This window comes from Aspergillus sydowii (genome assembly GCF_001890705.1).
Source record: "Aspergillus sydowii CBS 593.65 unplaced genomic scaffold ASPSYscaffold_5, whole genome shotgun sequence".
NCBI classification, from domain to species: Eukaryota; Fungi; Ascomycota; class Eurotiomycetes; order Eurotiales; family Aspergillaceae; genus Aspergillus; species Aspergillus sydowii.
The window spans coordinates 1,713,168-1,726,813 of NW_024467863.1; the positions used below are offsets into that span (position 1 = coordinate 1,713,168).

Here is a 13,646-nt window from a genome sequence, read left to right on the forward strand (position 1 = left end):
GATGGCCGTCGAGTATAAATAACAACAAGGCGTCCACAAGGGCATTCCGCTGGAGAAGGAGCTGTCATCTGCTTCTATTCTGGCATCACCTGCAAGGCGATCAGAAAGGAAGAGTGCTAACCGTGGCGATGTTTAGGATTGATTGGTGGTTGGTGAGACATGGCCAGAATATTCACGAAATTCTTCGCTGGTCGGGGTGAGACACCGGATGTTATTTTAGGGTCACGAACCCCGCTAATGCTTTTTCTCTCAAGCCATGATTCGTCTATCTGCACAGGATGTTGATTCAATGTAAAACCTTGGGCATGCAAAATCTAGACGATGTTTACTGTGATATTCAATATTCGATGCGGCTGATTGAGGACACGCAAGGTACAACATGATCCCATCGAAGTTTGTTGCTGCTGGAACCCTGAGAGACTCCGGGAGCCCTCAAGGGACTGGCGGATAAGGGACTCCGAACCCAGCTGGCAGAATTGGCCACTAGGGATACGAGTCGATCATCTCTGTTGTCCGGAGACTCGCGTAAAATAGCACGTAAATTTCAAAACATCAATACAAGTAGTCCAGCTCGGATGGAGTCGCCCAAACAACGCTGAAGCAAAGCAATTCACTCCGCTGCATCACAAGTAACTCTGTCTTTTCTCACGCCTCCTCCGTTTCGCCTCCTCTTTGTTTTGTCGTCCTGCTCAATACTTGCTTCTTGTTCTCTGCCTGCTTTTCAATTTCTTGTTCTGTTCTTCGTTCACCTTTGCTTCGAGCTACAATAATCCCCTTATCTCTCTAATACTAATCTGAGTTGACGGACTTTTGTTTGACGACCTTCGTTCCCCAACATTCGCTTGATAAATCGCTGGACGGACCAAAGAGGATACACACAATCGTTCCGATCGCATCCTATCGTTTCAAATCTCGAAATCATCCTCGACGCTTAATTCCCCAAACGTGTCTCTGACAATTATCTGCAATCAAGTGGCACTCTAAGTTGCTTTCCAGCGTTTGATGTTCTGCGATCACCACCATTCCATGCATTAAATCTCGCAAGATACCTTCGCTCGCTTCTTCAGGGGACCGAACCGCCGGGATACTTTGACCGAATCAAACGATTTTAGACTTTGAAGAAGACCGGAACGGTCACCATGTCGAACCGCTTTTCCGTCTATTCCACGCAGTCGGCTGGTCTGCCGGGTGGCCGACCATCGGGAAATCAGATCTCCACCACGTCCTTACTAAATGCTCTTCATGCACACTACACTTCAGGGCTAGCCTACCAACTGGATGCAGGGTCGAGCCTTGTTGTCAATAACTGGCTCACTGCCACCCATGTCAGCCCCGACGGCCACACTGGAGGCACACTAGATCGCGAGTTGGCAGTAAGAGCATGGGAACATGCTCGACGACGAGCAGAGGATGGCTGCATTGTTCTAGGGTTAGTTTCCCGTCAATATATCCACATCTTTTGCTGATATCCTTGTAGCTCGACTCACCAGTCGACTCCGTCTGTCTTTGAGCCTTTTCTAGCAACGCTTCCGGTCTCGACTCCTGGTGCTACTTTCACGGCACTTGCCGCGCTGAAACCATTTCTACATGCTGTAACATCGTTCAACCCCTCCTATTCTCTCTATTCTGCACTCGCCGCCAACTTCACATTCACCCTCAAAGGCGACATTGTGGCCCTCAACTTGGCTCTGTCAACTTCGGGCATCAATGTTCAAAAGGGCTTGCTTGATATCCCCACAGAACCCGGATATCGTGCGTTTGATGTATTCTACTATCTGTTGACATCATCCTCAACGCAGGCTGAGCGAGAGTTCTTGGCTCTAAAAGAACCTTCTGCATATGCCCTACTGAACAAGTCGGGGACCTATGACCCGCCTTCATATATTCCCACCGCCGATGATGCCGCCGCCGCGGAGGACTTTAGGGCTGCCCTGAAAGCAATTGGGATTAAGGGAGCTTCTTTACGGAATCTGATCTCTGTTCTTGCCGGTCTTCTAAAGCTTGGCAATGCAGCTGGATTCCTAGTGGATCAGGACGAACTCGAGGAGACGTGCGAGGAGGTTGGGGACTTGCTTGGTGTAGATCCCGAGACCCTCCTGCACAAATGTGCTACCGACGAGCGGGAACTTCTCGTTACTGGGATTTATGAGGCCCTAGTCGACTGGGTCATAGACAAGGCCAACGAGGCCATTGCTAGCGAGCTTCAGGAGAACCGCGCTGATGGATCTGATGGGCAGTGGAATGATGACGACACGGTGAGCATTGCTGTTGTTGACCTGCCCCGGCCAGCCTTCGGAAAGGCAGTGGCGCTTCGGAACGTGTTTGATGACAACCTTGGGATCAATGCGGAGATGAGGGAAGATGGCGTCCCGGCTCCCCCTATTGGACAGGCCGTTTCAAATGAAATGGCGGCCGCAGTAGAGCAGTTTGGGCCAGATCTTGGGCTTAGCACAGACCCTGCGAAAGAGTACGAACTCGACAAGAGACAGGGTGTTCTGGAAAAAGTGGGAATCGATCTCGATATAGATTCGTTCCTACGCCAAATATTGACTCCAGACGAGAGTCAGGGGATTGCTGTAGGGAAGAAGGGTCGGTTTGATTTTGCCAATACTCTCGGTAGCAGTAGAGTATGGCATCACATATCGGTCCATCCCAGCGATGATCTTCCAGAGGCAATGAATCCGTCCGCACCGACAGCGACCTGGTCAGCAGCTGTGGTTTCTCGGCAAATTCGTGAATGGCGGCTTGCGGAATGGGCCAATCGCCGTCTAAAACAATTCGATTTCACCGCTGACTTTGACGTGGATGAGTTTGTCAACCGCTATGCTCGACTAGGCTGCGCTGATGGCAGAGATGGTGTGGAAAATTGGCTAATGGAAAGAGGATGGACGAATGGTGATGCCTTCGTTGGTCATCAGCGGATCTGGATGCGAGAAAATGCCTGGTGGGAAGCGGAGACGATGATTGATCTCAAACCGGATGAGCCACCGTCGATGCATTCCTACCACTTTGGTAGTGGCATGCTGGACCCCAACTACGCAAGTACACCAATGGCAGAATCAGCTAGCCTACTCGGTGGCAGCCGCGATAACCTACAAAGACAGAGTGCAATGGCACCCAGCGTTATGGGCAAGTCTATCGCACCTAGTCTCCCTCCGACCCTGAATATGACTGGTGATTATGGCCTGGGAGGCAAGGGCGATGATAAGAAATGGGATAACGTATATTACGATGGCGATGCTGAGCTTGGAGACCGCAAACGCCTCGAAAAGGACGAGATCAGCTTTGGCCGTCGCGCTTGGACTATGTTCGTATGGGCCCTTACGTTCTGGATACCGTCATTTGCCCTACGCTACATCGGACGAATGAAGCGCCCAGATGTGCGGCAGGCATGGCGAGAAAAATTGGTCCTGGTCCTTGTGATCCTTCTCTTCAACGGCATTGTTTGTTTCTACATCATCGCGTTTGGTGACCTCCTTTGCCCGGATAAGGACAAGGCCTGGAATGAAAAGGAGCTTAGCTGGCATGCTGCAGACAATGATTTCTTCGTCAGCATTCATGGTAAAGTTTACGATATTACCAAGTTCGCGAAGCTCACGCATGGTGATAAAGAGCCAGAAGCGACTCCTGATCTTATGGAACCATTAGGGGGTTTGATTTTGGATGCTTACTTCCCGCCTCCACTCACACGGATGTGTGATGATTTCGTGACGGACCTATCAATCAGCTTGCGAAACAATGATACTACTGCCACCCAGGACCAACCCCTCGCCTTGCATAATACTGGACCGCGCGACCAGCCTGATACGACTACTAAATTACATGATATTACTTGGTACGAAAAAGTTTTCCTGCCCAAAATCAAAGGGTATTACAAAGGAACACTTGTCTGGTCGCGAGATAAGGTTAAAAAGGAAGCAGAGGGCAGCAGCCAACGGCAATGGGTCATTGCGCACAAAAGAATCTATGACCTGACGGACTATTTCTACACCCTTGATCAAATGAATGACAACAGTGACTACAACTTCCTCCCCAGCGCAATCACAGATCTGGTCAAAAATAATCCTGGTGAGGACGTCTCAGATAAATGGCCGCTGACGTCGGAGCCTTTCAGTACAGCTCAAAAATGTATGGACTACGTATTCTACAAGGGAGACGTCGATTTCCGCGAGGAGCCAAGGTGTACGGTCAACAACTGGATTCTCCTGTCATTCACAGTTTTAATTTGTGCCGTCGTTTTGGTCAAGTTCCTTGCTGCTCTCCAGCTTGGCTCTAAGCGTCGCCCAGCTCCCCAGGACAAATTTGTCATTTGCATGGTCCCTGCCTATACCGAAGGCGAAGACTCGCTCCGCAAGGGCCTCGACTCTCTTACTGCTCTTCAATATGATAACAAGCGCAAATTGATCTTTGTTATTTGCGATGGTATGATCGTCGGTGGCGGTAATGACCGGCCAACACCCAAGATCATCTTAGATATTCTTGGTGTAGACCCCAAGATCGACCCCCCGGCATTACCCGTCAAGTGCATTGGTCAGGGGAGCGAGCAGCTGAACTACGGCAAGGTGTATTCCGGTCTATATGAGTATGAAGGAAACGTGGTTCCCTATGTGGTCGTTGTCAAGGTCGGCAAGGAATCCGAGCAGACCAAGTCAAAGCCGGGTAACAGGGGTAAGCGAGACTCTCAAGTTCTTCTTCTCAACTTCCTCAACCGCGTTCACCACCGTGCACCGATGTCCCCACTTGAGCTTGAGGTCTTCCACCAGATCAACAATGTCATCGGTGTTGACCCAGAACTTTATGAGTATTGCCTGATGGTGGATGCCGATACGAGTGTACGTGAGGATTCGCTCAATCGACTTGTAGCTGCATGTGCAAACGACGCTCGGATTGCTGGTATTTGTGGTGAGACGAGTCTTCAAAACGAGGAACGAAGTTGGTGGACGATGATTCAGGTCTATGAATATTATATTTCCCATCATCTGGCAAAGGCTTTCGAGTCCCTGTTCGGCAGTGTTACATGTCTTCCAGGATGGTAAGTCTATCGGCCCCTCTTAATTCCCTTCAATGTTCATTTCAACTAACGACTGCAGCTTCTGTATGTATCGCCTTCGCACGGCTGACAAGGGCCGACCATTGATTGTATCCGATAAGGTTCTTGAAGAGTATTCGGACATCAATGTTGATACACTCCACAAGAAAAACCTGTTGGCCCTTGGTGAGGATCGATACCTCACTACTTTGATGACGAAGCACTTTCCCACGATGTCGTACAAGTTCATACCAGATGCCTTCGCTAGCACGGCAGCGCCTGAGACATGGTCGGTTCTCCTGTCGCAGCGACGTCGTTGGATCAACTCCACCGTACACAACCTGGTTGAATTGGCGGCTCTGAAGGACCTCTGTGGGTTCTGTTGTTTCAGTATGCGTTTCGTCGTGATGGTCGATCTCCTGGGAACCATTATCCTGCCCGCGACATGCGTCTATCTCGGATATTTGATCTACCGTGTTGCGAGCAACACTGGACCCTTCCCGCTTATTTCTATTATTATGCTGGCTGGTATCTACGGTCTTCAGGCGGTTATCTTCATTGTTAAACGCCAGTGGCAGCACATTGGATGGATGATTATCTATCTCTGTGCTTACCCCATCTACAGTTTTATTCTTCCCTTGTACTCCTTCTGGAAGCAGGACGATTTCAGCTGGGGTAACACTCGTGTTGTTATTGAGGAGAAGGGTTCGAAGCGTGTTGTTGCCGTGGAAGACGAGGAATTCGACCCACGCAGCATCCCACTTCAGCGCTGGGATGACTATGCCCTGGCCAACAACCTGCCCGGACGTCGCGGCGACTTCGCCATGAGTCAGGAGAAGGGTTATTTTGCTCCTCGTTATATGGATGACTCCGCTATGGAAATGGACGACATGCATTCGCAGTATTCATCTGTCAGACCTGCGTCCACAATACTCACAGGGATCCCTGGCCATGGCCGGAACACCTATATGCCACCACAGTCACCGGCACCCTTTGGCGGAAACATCCCAGGCAACCGAAACTCGCATTTCTCCACCTTCTCCCGGTACACCGATCAGCCGCTGCAAGGTCCTAACATGCAGGCGCGGAACATGTCTATGGGTAACATCAGCCAGTTTGACAATAGCGGCATTACCAACCGAAACAGCGTGGGAATGATGCAGAGCACGGAAAACCTTCTTGGACTACAGCACCGAAACTCGCGCAGCCCGGTCGGTGGGTTCAATTCACGGCCTGCCAGTGCATTCGACTTCCGTGGAGGAGCCATGAACGGACCTGATGAAGGTTTGATCACGGAGGCCGTTCGAAGCTGTCTCGCAGAGGTCGACCTCGACACTGTCACCAAGAAGCAAGGTAAGCATTATGTTCCTTATAACCCTAACGGGCCAGACGAAAGCTAATCATTCTGCAATAGTTCGCGCATTGGTTGAGCAACGACTCCAGACAACACTTGTTGGAGACAAGCGAGCATTCCTCGACCGCCAGATTGATAACGAGTTGGCGAATATGTGACGCCTTTTCCATTTGATATTTTTTACGCATTAAGGGAATTTGGATTTGATATCAATGTAGCGCTCGTGTGCAAAAGCAATTTTTGAGAACAAAGCAAGGCAAAGCAAGGCATCAACGGCGTTTGGGACTCACTCTATATGTATTTATCAGCGATGCAAATACCTCTGCAATGTTAATACTCCTATAGCAATTTGATACATTAAATATCCAAAAGCATCTTATCATCATAAATCGTAACTCGTCATGGTAAATAGCAAATCAAGGTAAATGGCAGGTGCAACTGATCCAGAAATCACCACCAAGAAAACCACCTTTTCTTCGCTGTCCCCTTGGCCTTAGCCTTGCCCTTTCCCATCGCCTTCCCATCCTCCCCATCCTCCCCGCGAATCTTACCATTCCCATTCAAACCATCATTCGAAACCCCATTCCCGTTGTGAGCTCCAATAACTGCTTGCCCGTCAATATCCATCTCAGCATCATTCCCACTAATATCTTCATCCCGCTCCCTCTCCCTCTCCCTCTCAAAATCCTCCTCCACAACACCCAGCACTTCCTCCACTACCAACAAATCCCGCTCAATCATCTCAGCCCAGTTCTGCACGTCACCAATTTCCTTCAGCCCATTGCGTGCCTCATCTGCCACCTTTCCCCACTCGTTATTTTGCTTGCGCAGGTCCGCCGTCGTCCGCGCGAGCTGTTCTTCCTGCGCCCGCAGCGCCTCGGAGTTCCCATGTAGATTCTTTGCGCGGTCAACTAGATCGGATGTGTAGTTTGCGCCGAGGGAGTGGAGGGAGGCGGTGAATGCGGAGACGGCTTCGCGCGTGGGTTTTTGGGGGTCGGAGGGGTCTTCTTGGGGATGTTGGACGAGAGGGTGTTGGGGGTTCTGGGAGGAGTTGGGAGAGGTTGGTGAATTAAGAGTCATTTTGGCGTTTGACTTGGTTTGTTTTTGTTTTGTTTCTTTCTTTGGGAAGTTTGGTGGGTTGGGATGTCTTGATAATGGGAATAAGGATACAAACTGGATATAAGTTGGGTTTGGTGTTGAGGGTGGAGGGGTTAGTGACACTACTACTTATGACCAGTTATGCAGACACATGACTGCTAGTAGCTTAGCTGCAGATTGTCCGTATGTAAAGTCTTAACAGTTAACACTGGGCCTGAGCAGAAGAAATCACAGTGATAGCCTTCCGGGGCGCAGAGCAAATGTGTAGCTAGCTGGATATACCACCATATACTCGGTATAGATCGTGGAAACATGGTTTGACTTGATAGCAGTTTGGTAGGACCAGAGAAATCGGCCAGTCATGTGATTTTTTAGACGGCCTTGGGACCAAATGCAAGAGAATGGATCTCTATGGTGCATATTCAAGTAGCCCTAATCGCGCGTCTTAATCCTAACTGAATCATACCTACGGGTGGTTAGCTTATTTAAGAATATTAATATAGTCTCCATAGGCATAGAACTTAGAGATGTAACCTGAAAAGGCTACGACGAAGTCGTAATAGACTATATCCTGTAGTCAATCTTATATCACTTCTTATTCAAGATCTCTGTCACTATATACGAGCGAGGACGATGAGTATCGTATCCAATCCATTCAAGTGTATTCCAAAATCCCTACAAAAAAGCATGCAAATCTATTCCGATTGATCTGCCAACCCTTGCAGGTACTCCTTCCAGATATCCAACCTGCTTAACGATCCATTTTCTTCTTCTTCACTATTCTCATCATGTCCATATGCAGGTCCATGCTCGTATTCGTCCCACTCCTCCCAGTGCCGCAAACTGAAAAGATGACGCATCGTCGGCCGACCATGGGGACAGTTCCATGGTTTGTCGATCGTGCCCATATTCCGCACCACGCGCTCCATCTGCTTGTGCGTTAACGTCTTACCAATCATGATGCTCGAGCGGCATGCCCGCATGGCAAACATCTTGCGGACTTTGCTGGGGCGAGGGATGTCGATGTCATTATCCGCTTTTGTATTGGATGTTGATGTTCTTTCTGAGAGGAGGACGATCAGTTCTTCTAGATCCCGCGTGTCAAAGACGACTTCTTTGCTTAGCGGTAGCGAGAGCAGACTACATCTCCGACCAATAGGTTCGTCGCCACTATCGTCGATATCAATGACGAAGCCATTTTTCTCTAGGGCAATTTGGTTCTCTACGACGATTTCCTCCTCGATGGCTGTGAGGTCAAGGCGTTTGGGGTGGACGAGGCGTTGGTTTTGGACGACTGTTGAGGACTGAAGGCGCTCGAAGTTGATTTTTTCGTCAGAGGCGTGTTGATCAACTATGAAAAGTTCATCTTTGAATTCTGTCGAGCGGGTTGCGAGGATGAAGCCGAGGTTGAATTGCCCGAGGATGCGCATGCGCGCGAAGTCGTCTTTTGTGACTGTTAGGGATAAACGCTCTTCAGCTGCGACTTGCGATAGGCCTGTGTCCTCGACTTCAGCTGGGTTACCCTGTTCAGTAGGATTGTTGAGATGCTCTGCTTGAGACTGAATTCTGGATATTGACCCATTGATGGTGGTCGAAAGGTTTACGGTAGAATCTCGATGACTGACGCCTTTGTTCAGTTTATTTGCTCGGGTATGGCTGTTTGCCTGCGCGGCATTCTCTGCTTCCTGGATAAGTCGTTGGACTTCGGCTTCTTCGTGTTTCTTCTTCTCTTCGTCGTCCATTCCCTCACCCATGTCCTCATCTGCAGGCTGTTCTTGCGCCTGTTTATTGGCCTTCTCACCAGCTTCACTCGCATTATCCTGATCAGACGGGGCGAAGGATTCGGCATCTTCCAGCTCTTCGTCGACTTCGCTTTCCACATCTTCAACTTCCTCTGCTTCCTCTTCTACGCCCTCATCGCCTTCGCCTTGGTCTTCATCTCGGCCTTCGTCTTCAACATCCTCATCCTCCTCGTCTTCTTCTTCACTGTCTTGAGACACATTCATTTGAGACCCCGGCGCCGCAAAATCCTGCATACGACCAAAAATACTCGGGCGGGACGGTGTATGAATTCGTCTTTTCCGAGCTGGGCGAGTCGCCGAGTCACCAGTCGTACTCCTCTTCCTAGGTACGCCACTCCCTACCATTGATGTTACTGTCCTGTCGCCAATAGTGATGGTTGCCACCTCGGCCGGGACACGTCTTGGTCTCATTCGGTCAAATGCATTTTGTATAGCGTTTGGGGTCTCGAAATCATCCTGTGCGGGTTCTTCCGGTTGGCTCGACTGCGTACTAGGCTCATCATTCTGTGTAGCCTGTGTGTTTCCGTGGGGTGTCTTCTCGCCAACGAAGAGCTCGTTATCGGAGGATTCCTCTTCGGCAGTGGGGTCATGGGTCTCTTCTTGAGATAGTGCGTTGCTCGCCCCGGCAGGAAATAGAGCAGTGGGAGATTGCTGCTGTTTGCTAGGCGTCCTCGTAGAAGACGGTTCATTTGGCTGAGTATCGCGCGCCTTGACGCTCCCAAGGAAGCTCTTCATCCTGTCCTGCGGATCCATTGGGCTATCTTCTTGTTCCCTCTCACGTTGATCTTCAGCATCTACCGATTCCTGGCTCCCAATATCAGCTTTCGCAACCGAAGCCCTTGGCGTTTCCGGGAATGAACGCTGTCTAGCAACCGGCAACTTCCCAAGGACCTGCGACTGAGGCACAGTTTGGTCTGTCGAGTCAAACAGCTTCTGGAGCGACTGCTTAAGCGACTCGATAAGTGCTCCAGCGTCATGCAGTAAAACCGTCCGCTTGTCCGGAGACACATTCACATCGTAGGCATTCGTATCCATGTGGAAGTCCGCAAATACAAAGGGCGACTGCGCCACATTGAAAGATTTATACACTTCATTGAACGCCTTAGCGATCTGCGGCAGTGCACATGGTCGCGAGTTGACGAAGAACATCTGCCGGTCAGGCGTTTGCCGTCCCTCACCGAAAACAGGTCGCGAGACATGCCCGCGGACCTGAATACTATTCATGTCTTCTCCAGCAGTTCGTCTTCCAGGGCCTGAAGGTTCAAACTCCAGCTCAAGATCCAGCGGTATCAATGCAAGAAGTGTCTTTGCGCCGTAGACATTAGCAATATTCTCCTTTGTCGTCTGGTTCCCGTTCGTCGTGAAGACCACTGCGTTCTTCTTGGCTAGAGTACTCTTGACGCTGAAGCGCACGCCTGTACTAACACAAGCATATGCATGTAGCAGGTTCAACACTTTCCCATACTCACGTTTAATATTCTTTTCCAACTCCCGCCGTCGTACAGGTAGTTTCTTGAATAACCCCTCCACTGACGCTGTTGTGCCCTTCTGCCCTGCGACTATCTGTGTCTTTTTCAGCTTTCCCGATTGTTCGAATTCGAGACGGGTTGCGCGCGGCGCCTGGGCGGCTTGGGCGGTTGTGATGCGGAAATCGGACAGAGCGCATAGTGACGATAAGGCTTCTCCACGGAAGCCAAAGGTTTGGAGACGGAGGAGATCATCGAAGGAGGAGAGCTTGGACGTGTAATGCTTAAGGGCTGTTATCATTAGTTTTATTTTTATACCTCGAAAGAAAGCGAAACGGAGGGCGGGTAGCCAGCTACGTACCCACGTTATCGTAGTTCTCTGGCGAGATTCCGCTGCCGTTGTCTTGAACTTCGATTAAGTCGAGGCCATTGTTTTTGAATCGGATGTCTATGGAATGTAAGCATATACATATTATGGAGAAATGGAGATTCTGAGCTTGTTCGCTTGTTCGTAACTGACCGATTGATGTGGCACCAGCGTCGAGGCTGTTCTCGACGAGCTCCTTAATCACCGAGTTAAGGTCGACAATGACCTGGCCGGACTGGATTTGATGAACCTAGAACAGAAAAGGCCTGATTAGGAGGCGTAGACAAAATAGACGAGGTGTGAAATACCGAGCGGGCCTCGATGGCCTTGATGGTCGCCATAGTTCCATCGTGAGGGCGAAGTTGGAGAGGAGACAAAATCGAAACGCGCAAGTCGCGTTTCCGCGCGGAGATCAATTTAGATAAGACACGAGCACTATCAGTAACTATCGCAACAGTTGAAGAACCGCGGTCCATGCCAATATTACACTGAATGACAGAAGTTTGCTAGTATTTTAAAATGTCGCATTTTTTGGTGCTCGAATAAAAATGGCAGCCAAATCCTAGTGGGTAAATTAGCCCCAATTACAGTGTATAGATTCTTCTCAACGACCATCAGAGATGTATATGTGAAAGAAACAATGAAAATAAATTCCATTATCACCCTCCCAGCTCAGGTAGCCAGCTCAAATGCCGACCCGCTTTCAAAAGATTTGACATCACCACTGCCTGCTGGATCCCTACTCCATGACCTATCCGAGACAACGTATTGGCAATCCACTTTACGAACTCCGGTGATGCTCCAGCGCAGTCAGATGCAACAAACAACGGCCATATCAATCGAGTCATGCCTCCGGTTGGCGTGCTATTCCAATCTTCAAGCGTAGAGTCTTCGGTTGCCCCGAGATGATAGGGCACGCTGGCACAGATGTCTTCGGCTAGTTGTTGCGAGAGGGCCGTGCAGTTAGAAATTGTCCGTTGGTGCTCAACGGCAGCCACTTCGTCTCTCCGAGCAAGATGATCGGAGAGTGCGCAAACGACTTCCAAGAGAATAAGACGCGCGAAGCGATAATCGTTCCACCCTGCTGAAACCACCGTGCTTGGATAGAGATGGTACTGCTTGCCATAAATACGTCGAAAAGGCGAACCGCAACTGTTCTCGTTCGTAGATTCGGGGTTATCAATAACGGCATAGTGCCAACTGGAATCGACAAACATCGCCCAGGACTTGAGCTCAGTGTCGAGTTTTAAGGCCTCTTTCACGACCTTGGTTGGTTCTATAAGCACACCGCTGCGGAGACTGGCACAGATATCAGCAACCTGAGCCATAAGGAAGAAGAGCTCATCATCTGGGCTTGCTCCGTTGCCACGACAAGCGATAGCTTCGTTTGAAAGTTCGATCATCCACGAAGGAGTGGGCTTTTTAAGCCAGAAGTTACCTAGGATCTATTTCAGTTACTATACGTTCCGCCCAATTACGAAAAGTAGGTATGGGATAATTACGATATTCGTCCGAAATTGAGCAAATAAGCCCATCCCGATTGGATCCTTAAGTTGGTCGGAGCCGCGCAGTTGGAGCAGTTTGGCGGACCCTTCTGCATGGTTAAGATATTTTTCCAAAAAGGGACGACCGTTACATGTCAGTATCTATTAGATTAGCAGAGGACCTTTCTCAAAGGCAGTCCAAATACGGACCTCAAACATGCCCAGGAATCCCACTGCTATTAGACTGGAATTTGATATGGACTGCGTTTCGTCACTCAGAACTTCATTCAATTCTGCCAACGCCGAAATATACGTTTCCCGTGCGCTCAGCATAAGCTGCTGCGACTGGTGGATATTAGACAGTGCTGCTAAGCCTACTGCATTGAGACTTGTGGTGACAGCACGCCCTGCCGGTGTACCTAACACGTGGAGTGGGAAACCGTTCACTGGGCCTCGACCGCCTGCTACACGGTCCTGTGTGGGATAACGAGACAGCATAAAAGCTGCACCCTGGCCGGCCAGAGGGACAGAAACATGCTGCTGTATAAGGGAAGGACTAGCAGCCTGGTCCAATCTCCGTTTCTGCGGTGGAGAAGGAACCAAAGCGGAGGATGAAGGCGAATTCCTCTTCCTCACTTCCTCAGTCTGGTCGTAGAACCTCCCTGCAGAGACATCTCGGTATCCGAAACAGTCTCTCTTGGCTCGGATACATTGGGAGCAGTATGGCCTTTTCCGGTCGCACTGCGTTTGGACATTAATACGAGGCTGGCCTAGAGATAGGTGACCAGCGTACTTTGAGATGACGGCTTCGACAAAAGGACCGCAGGCAGCGCTGAGTTTCCCCCTATGCACCATGGAAGGCGGGAGGAAAGAAGAATCTGGTCGGGTAAGTGATACAGTATCTCGATCACGAACACGGTGATCGGGCTGCGCTTAGTAGAAGCATAGCGGGAATTAAGAAGACGGGGAGTGGAACGATGCTGCCTGACTGAGCAAGTGAGCAGGAACGGCTGAGAGCTGCGGCTGTGCCCCTACAGGCTTACTGT

The 13,646-nt window shown here is 50.0% G+C and overlaps 3 protein-coding genes across 3 annotated transcripts; 1 reads left to right on the forward strand and 2 right to left on the reverse strand.

The window, feature by feature from the left end:
- Positions 1-1,139: 1,139 nt before the first annotated feature.
- csmB (putative chitin synthase) lies at positions 1,140-6,541 on the forward strand (the record flags this gene model as incomplete). The annotated part of the gene is made up of 4 exons (XM_040842179.1): positions 1,140-1,429; positions 1,478-5,032; positions 5,091-6,382; positions 6,444-6,541. The coding sequence occupies 4 exons, from the start codon at positions 1,140-1,142 to the stop codon at positions 6,539-6,541; spliced, it is 5,235 nt and encodes a 1,744-aa protein (XP_040702850.1).
- Positions 6,542-6,833: 292 nt separating this feature from the next.
- Positions 6,834-11,457, reverse strand: ASPSYDRAFT_150743 (uncharacterized protein; the record flags this gene model as incomplete). Its single annotated transcript, XM_040842034.1, has 5 exons — positions 6,834-7,530; positions 8,199-11,040; positions 11,111-11,197; positions 11,270-11,351; positions 11,425-11,457. The coding sequence occupies 5 exons, from the start codon at positions 11,455-11,457 to the stop codon at positions 6,834-6,836; spliced, it is 3,741 nt and encodes a 1,246-aa protein (XP_040702851.1).
- Positions 11,458-11,617: 160 nt separating this feature from the next.
- ASPSYDRAFT_45476 (uncharacterized protein) lies at positions 11,618-13,594 on the reverse strand. Its single transcript, XM_040847049.1, has 4 exons — positions 13,394-13,594; positions 12,811-13,341; positions 12,619-12,762; positions 11,618-12,561 (listed from the first exon to the last, which is right to left on the reverse strand). The coding sequence occupies exons 2-4, from the start codon at positions 13,096-13,098 to the stop codon at positions 11,776-11,778; spliced, it is 1,218 nt and encodes a 405-aa protein (XP_040702852.1). The 5' UTR covers positions 13,099-13,341; positions 13,394-13,594; the 3' UTR covers positions 11,618-11,775.
- Between the last annotated feature and the right edge of the window lie 52 nt (positions 13,595-13,646).

Excerpts from the sequence above, each read along its gene's own strand:
- ASPSYDRAFT_45476 (XM_040847049.1), bottom strand. The coding sequence starts at position 13,098 with ATGCTGTCTCGTTATCCCACACAGGACCGTGTAGCAGGCGGTCGAGGC. Across the intron at positions 12,763-12,810 it reads GATTCCTGGGCATGTTTGAG|ATACTGACATGTAACGGTCG; the intron begins GTCCGTATTTGG and ends CTAATCTAATAG. Across the intron at positions 12,562-12,618 it reads CTCAATTTCGGACGAATATC|ATCCTAGGTAACTTCTGGCT; the intron begins GTAATTATCCCA and ends TAACTGAAATAG.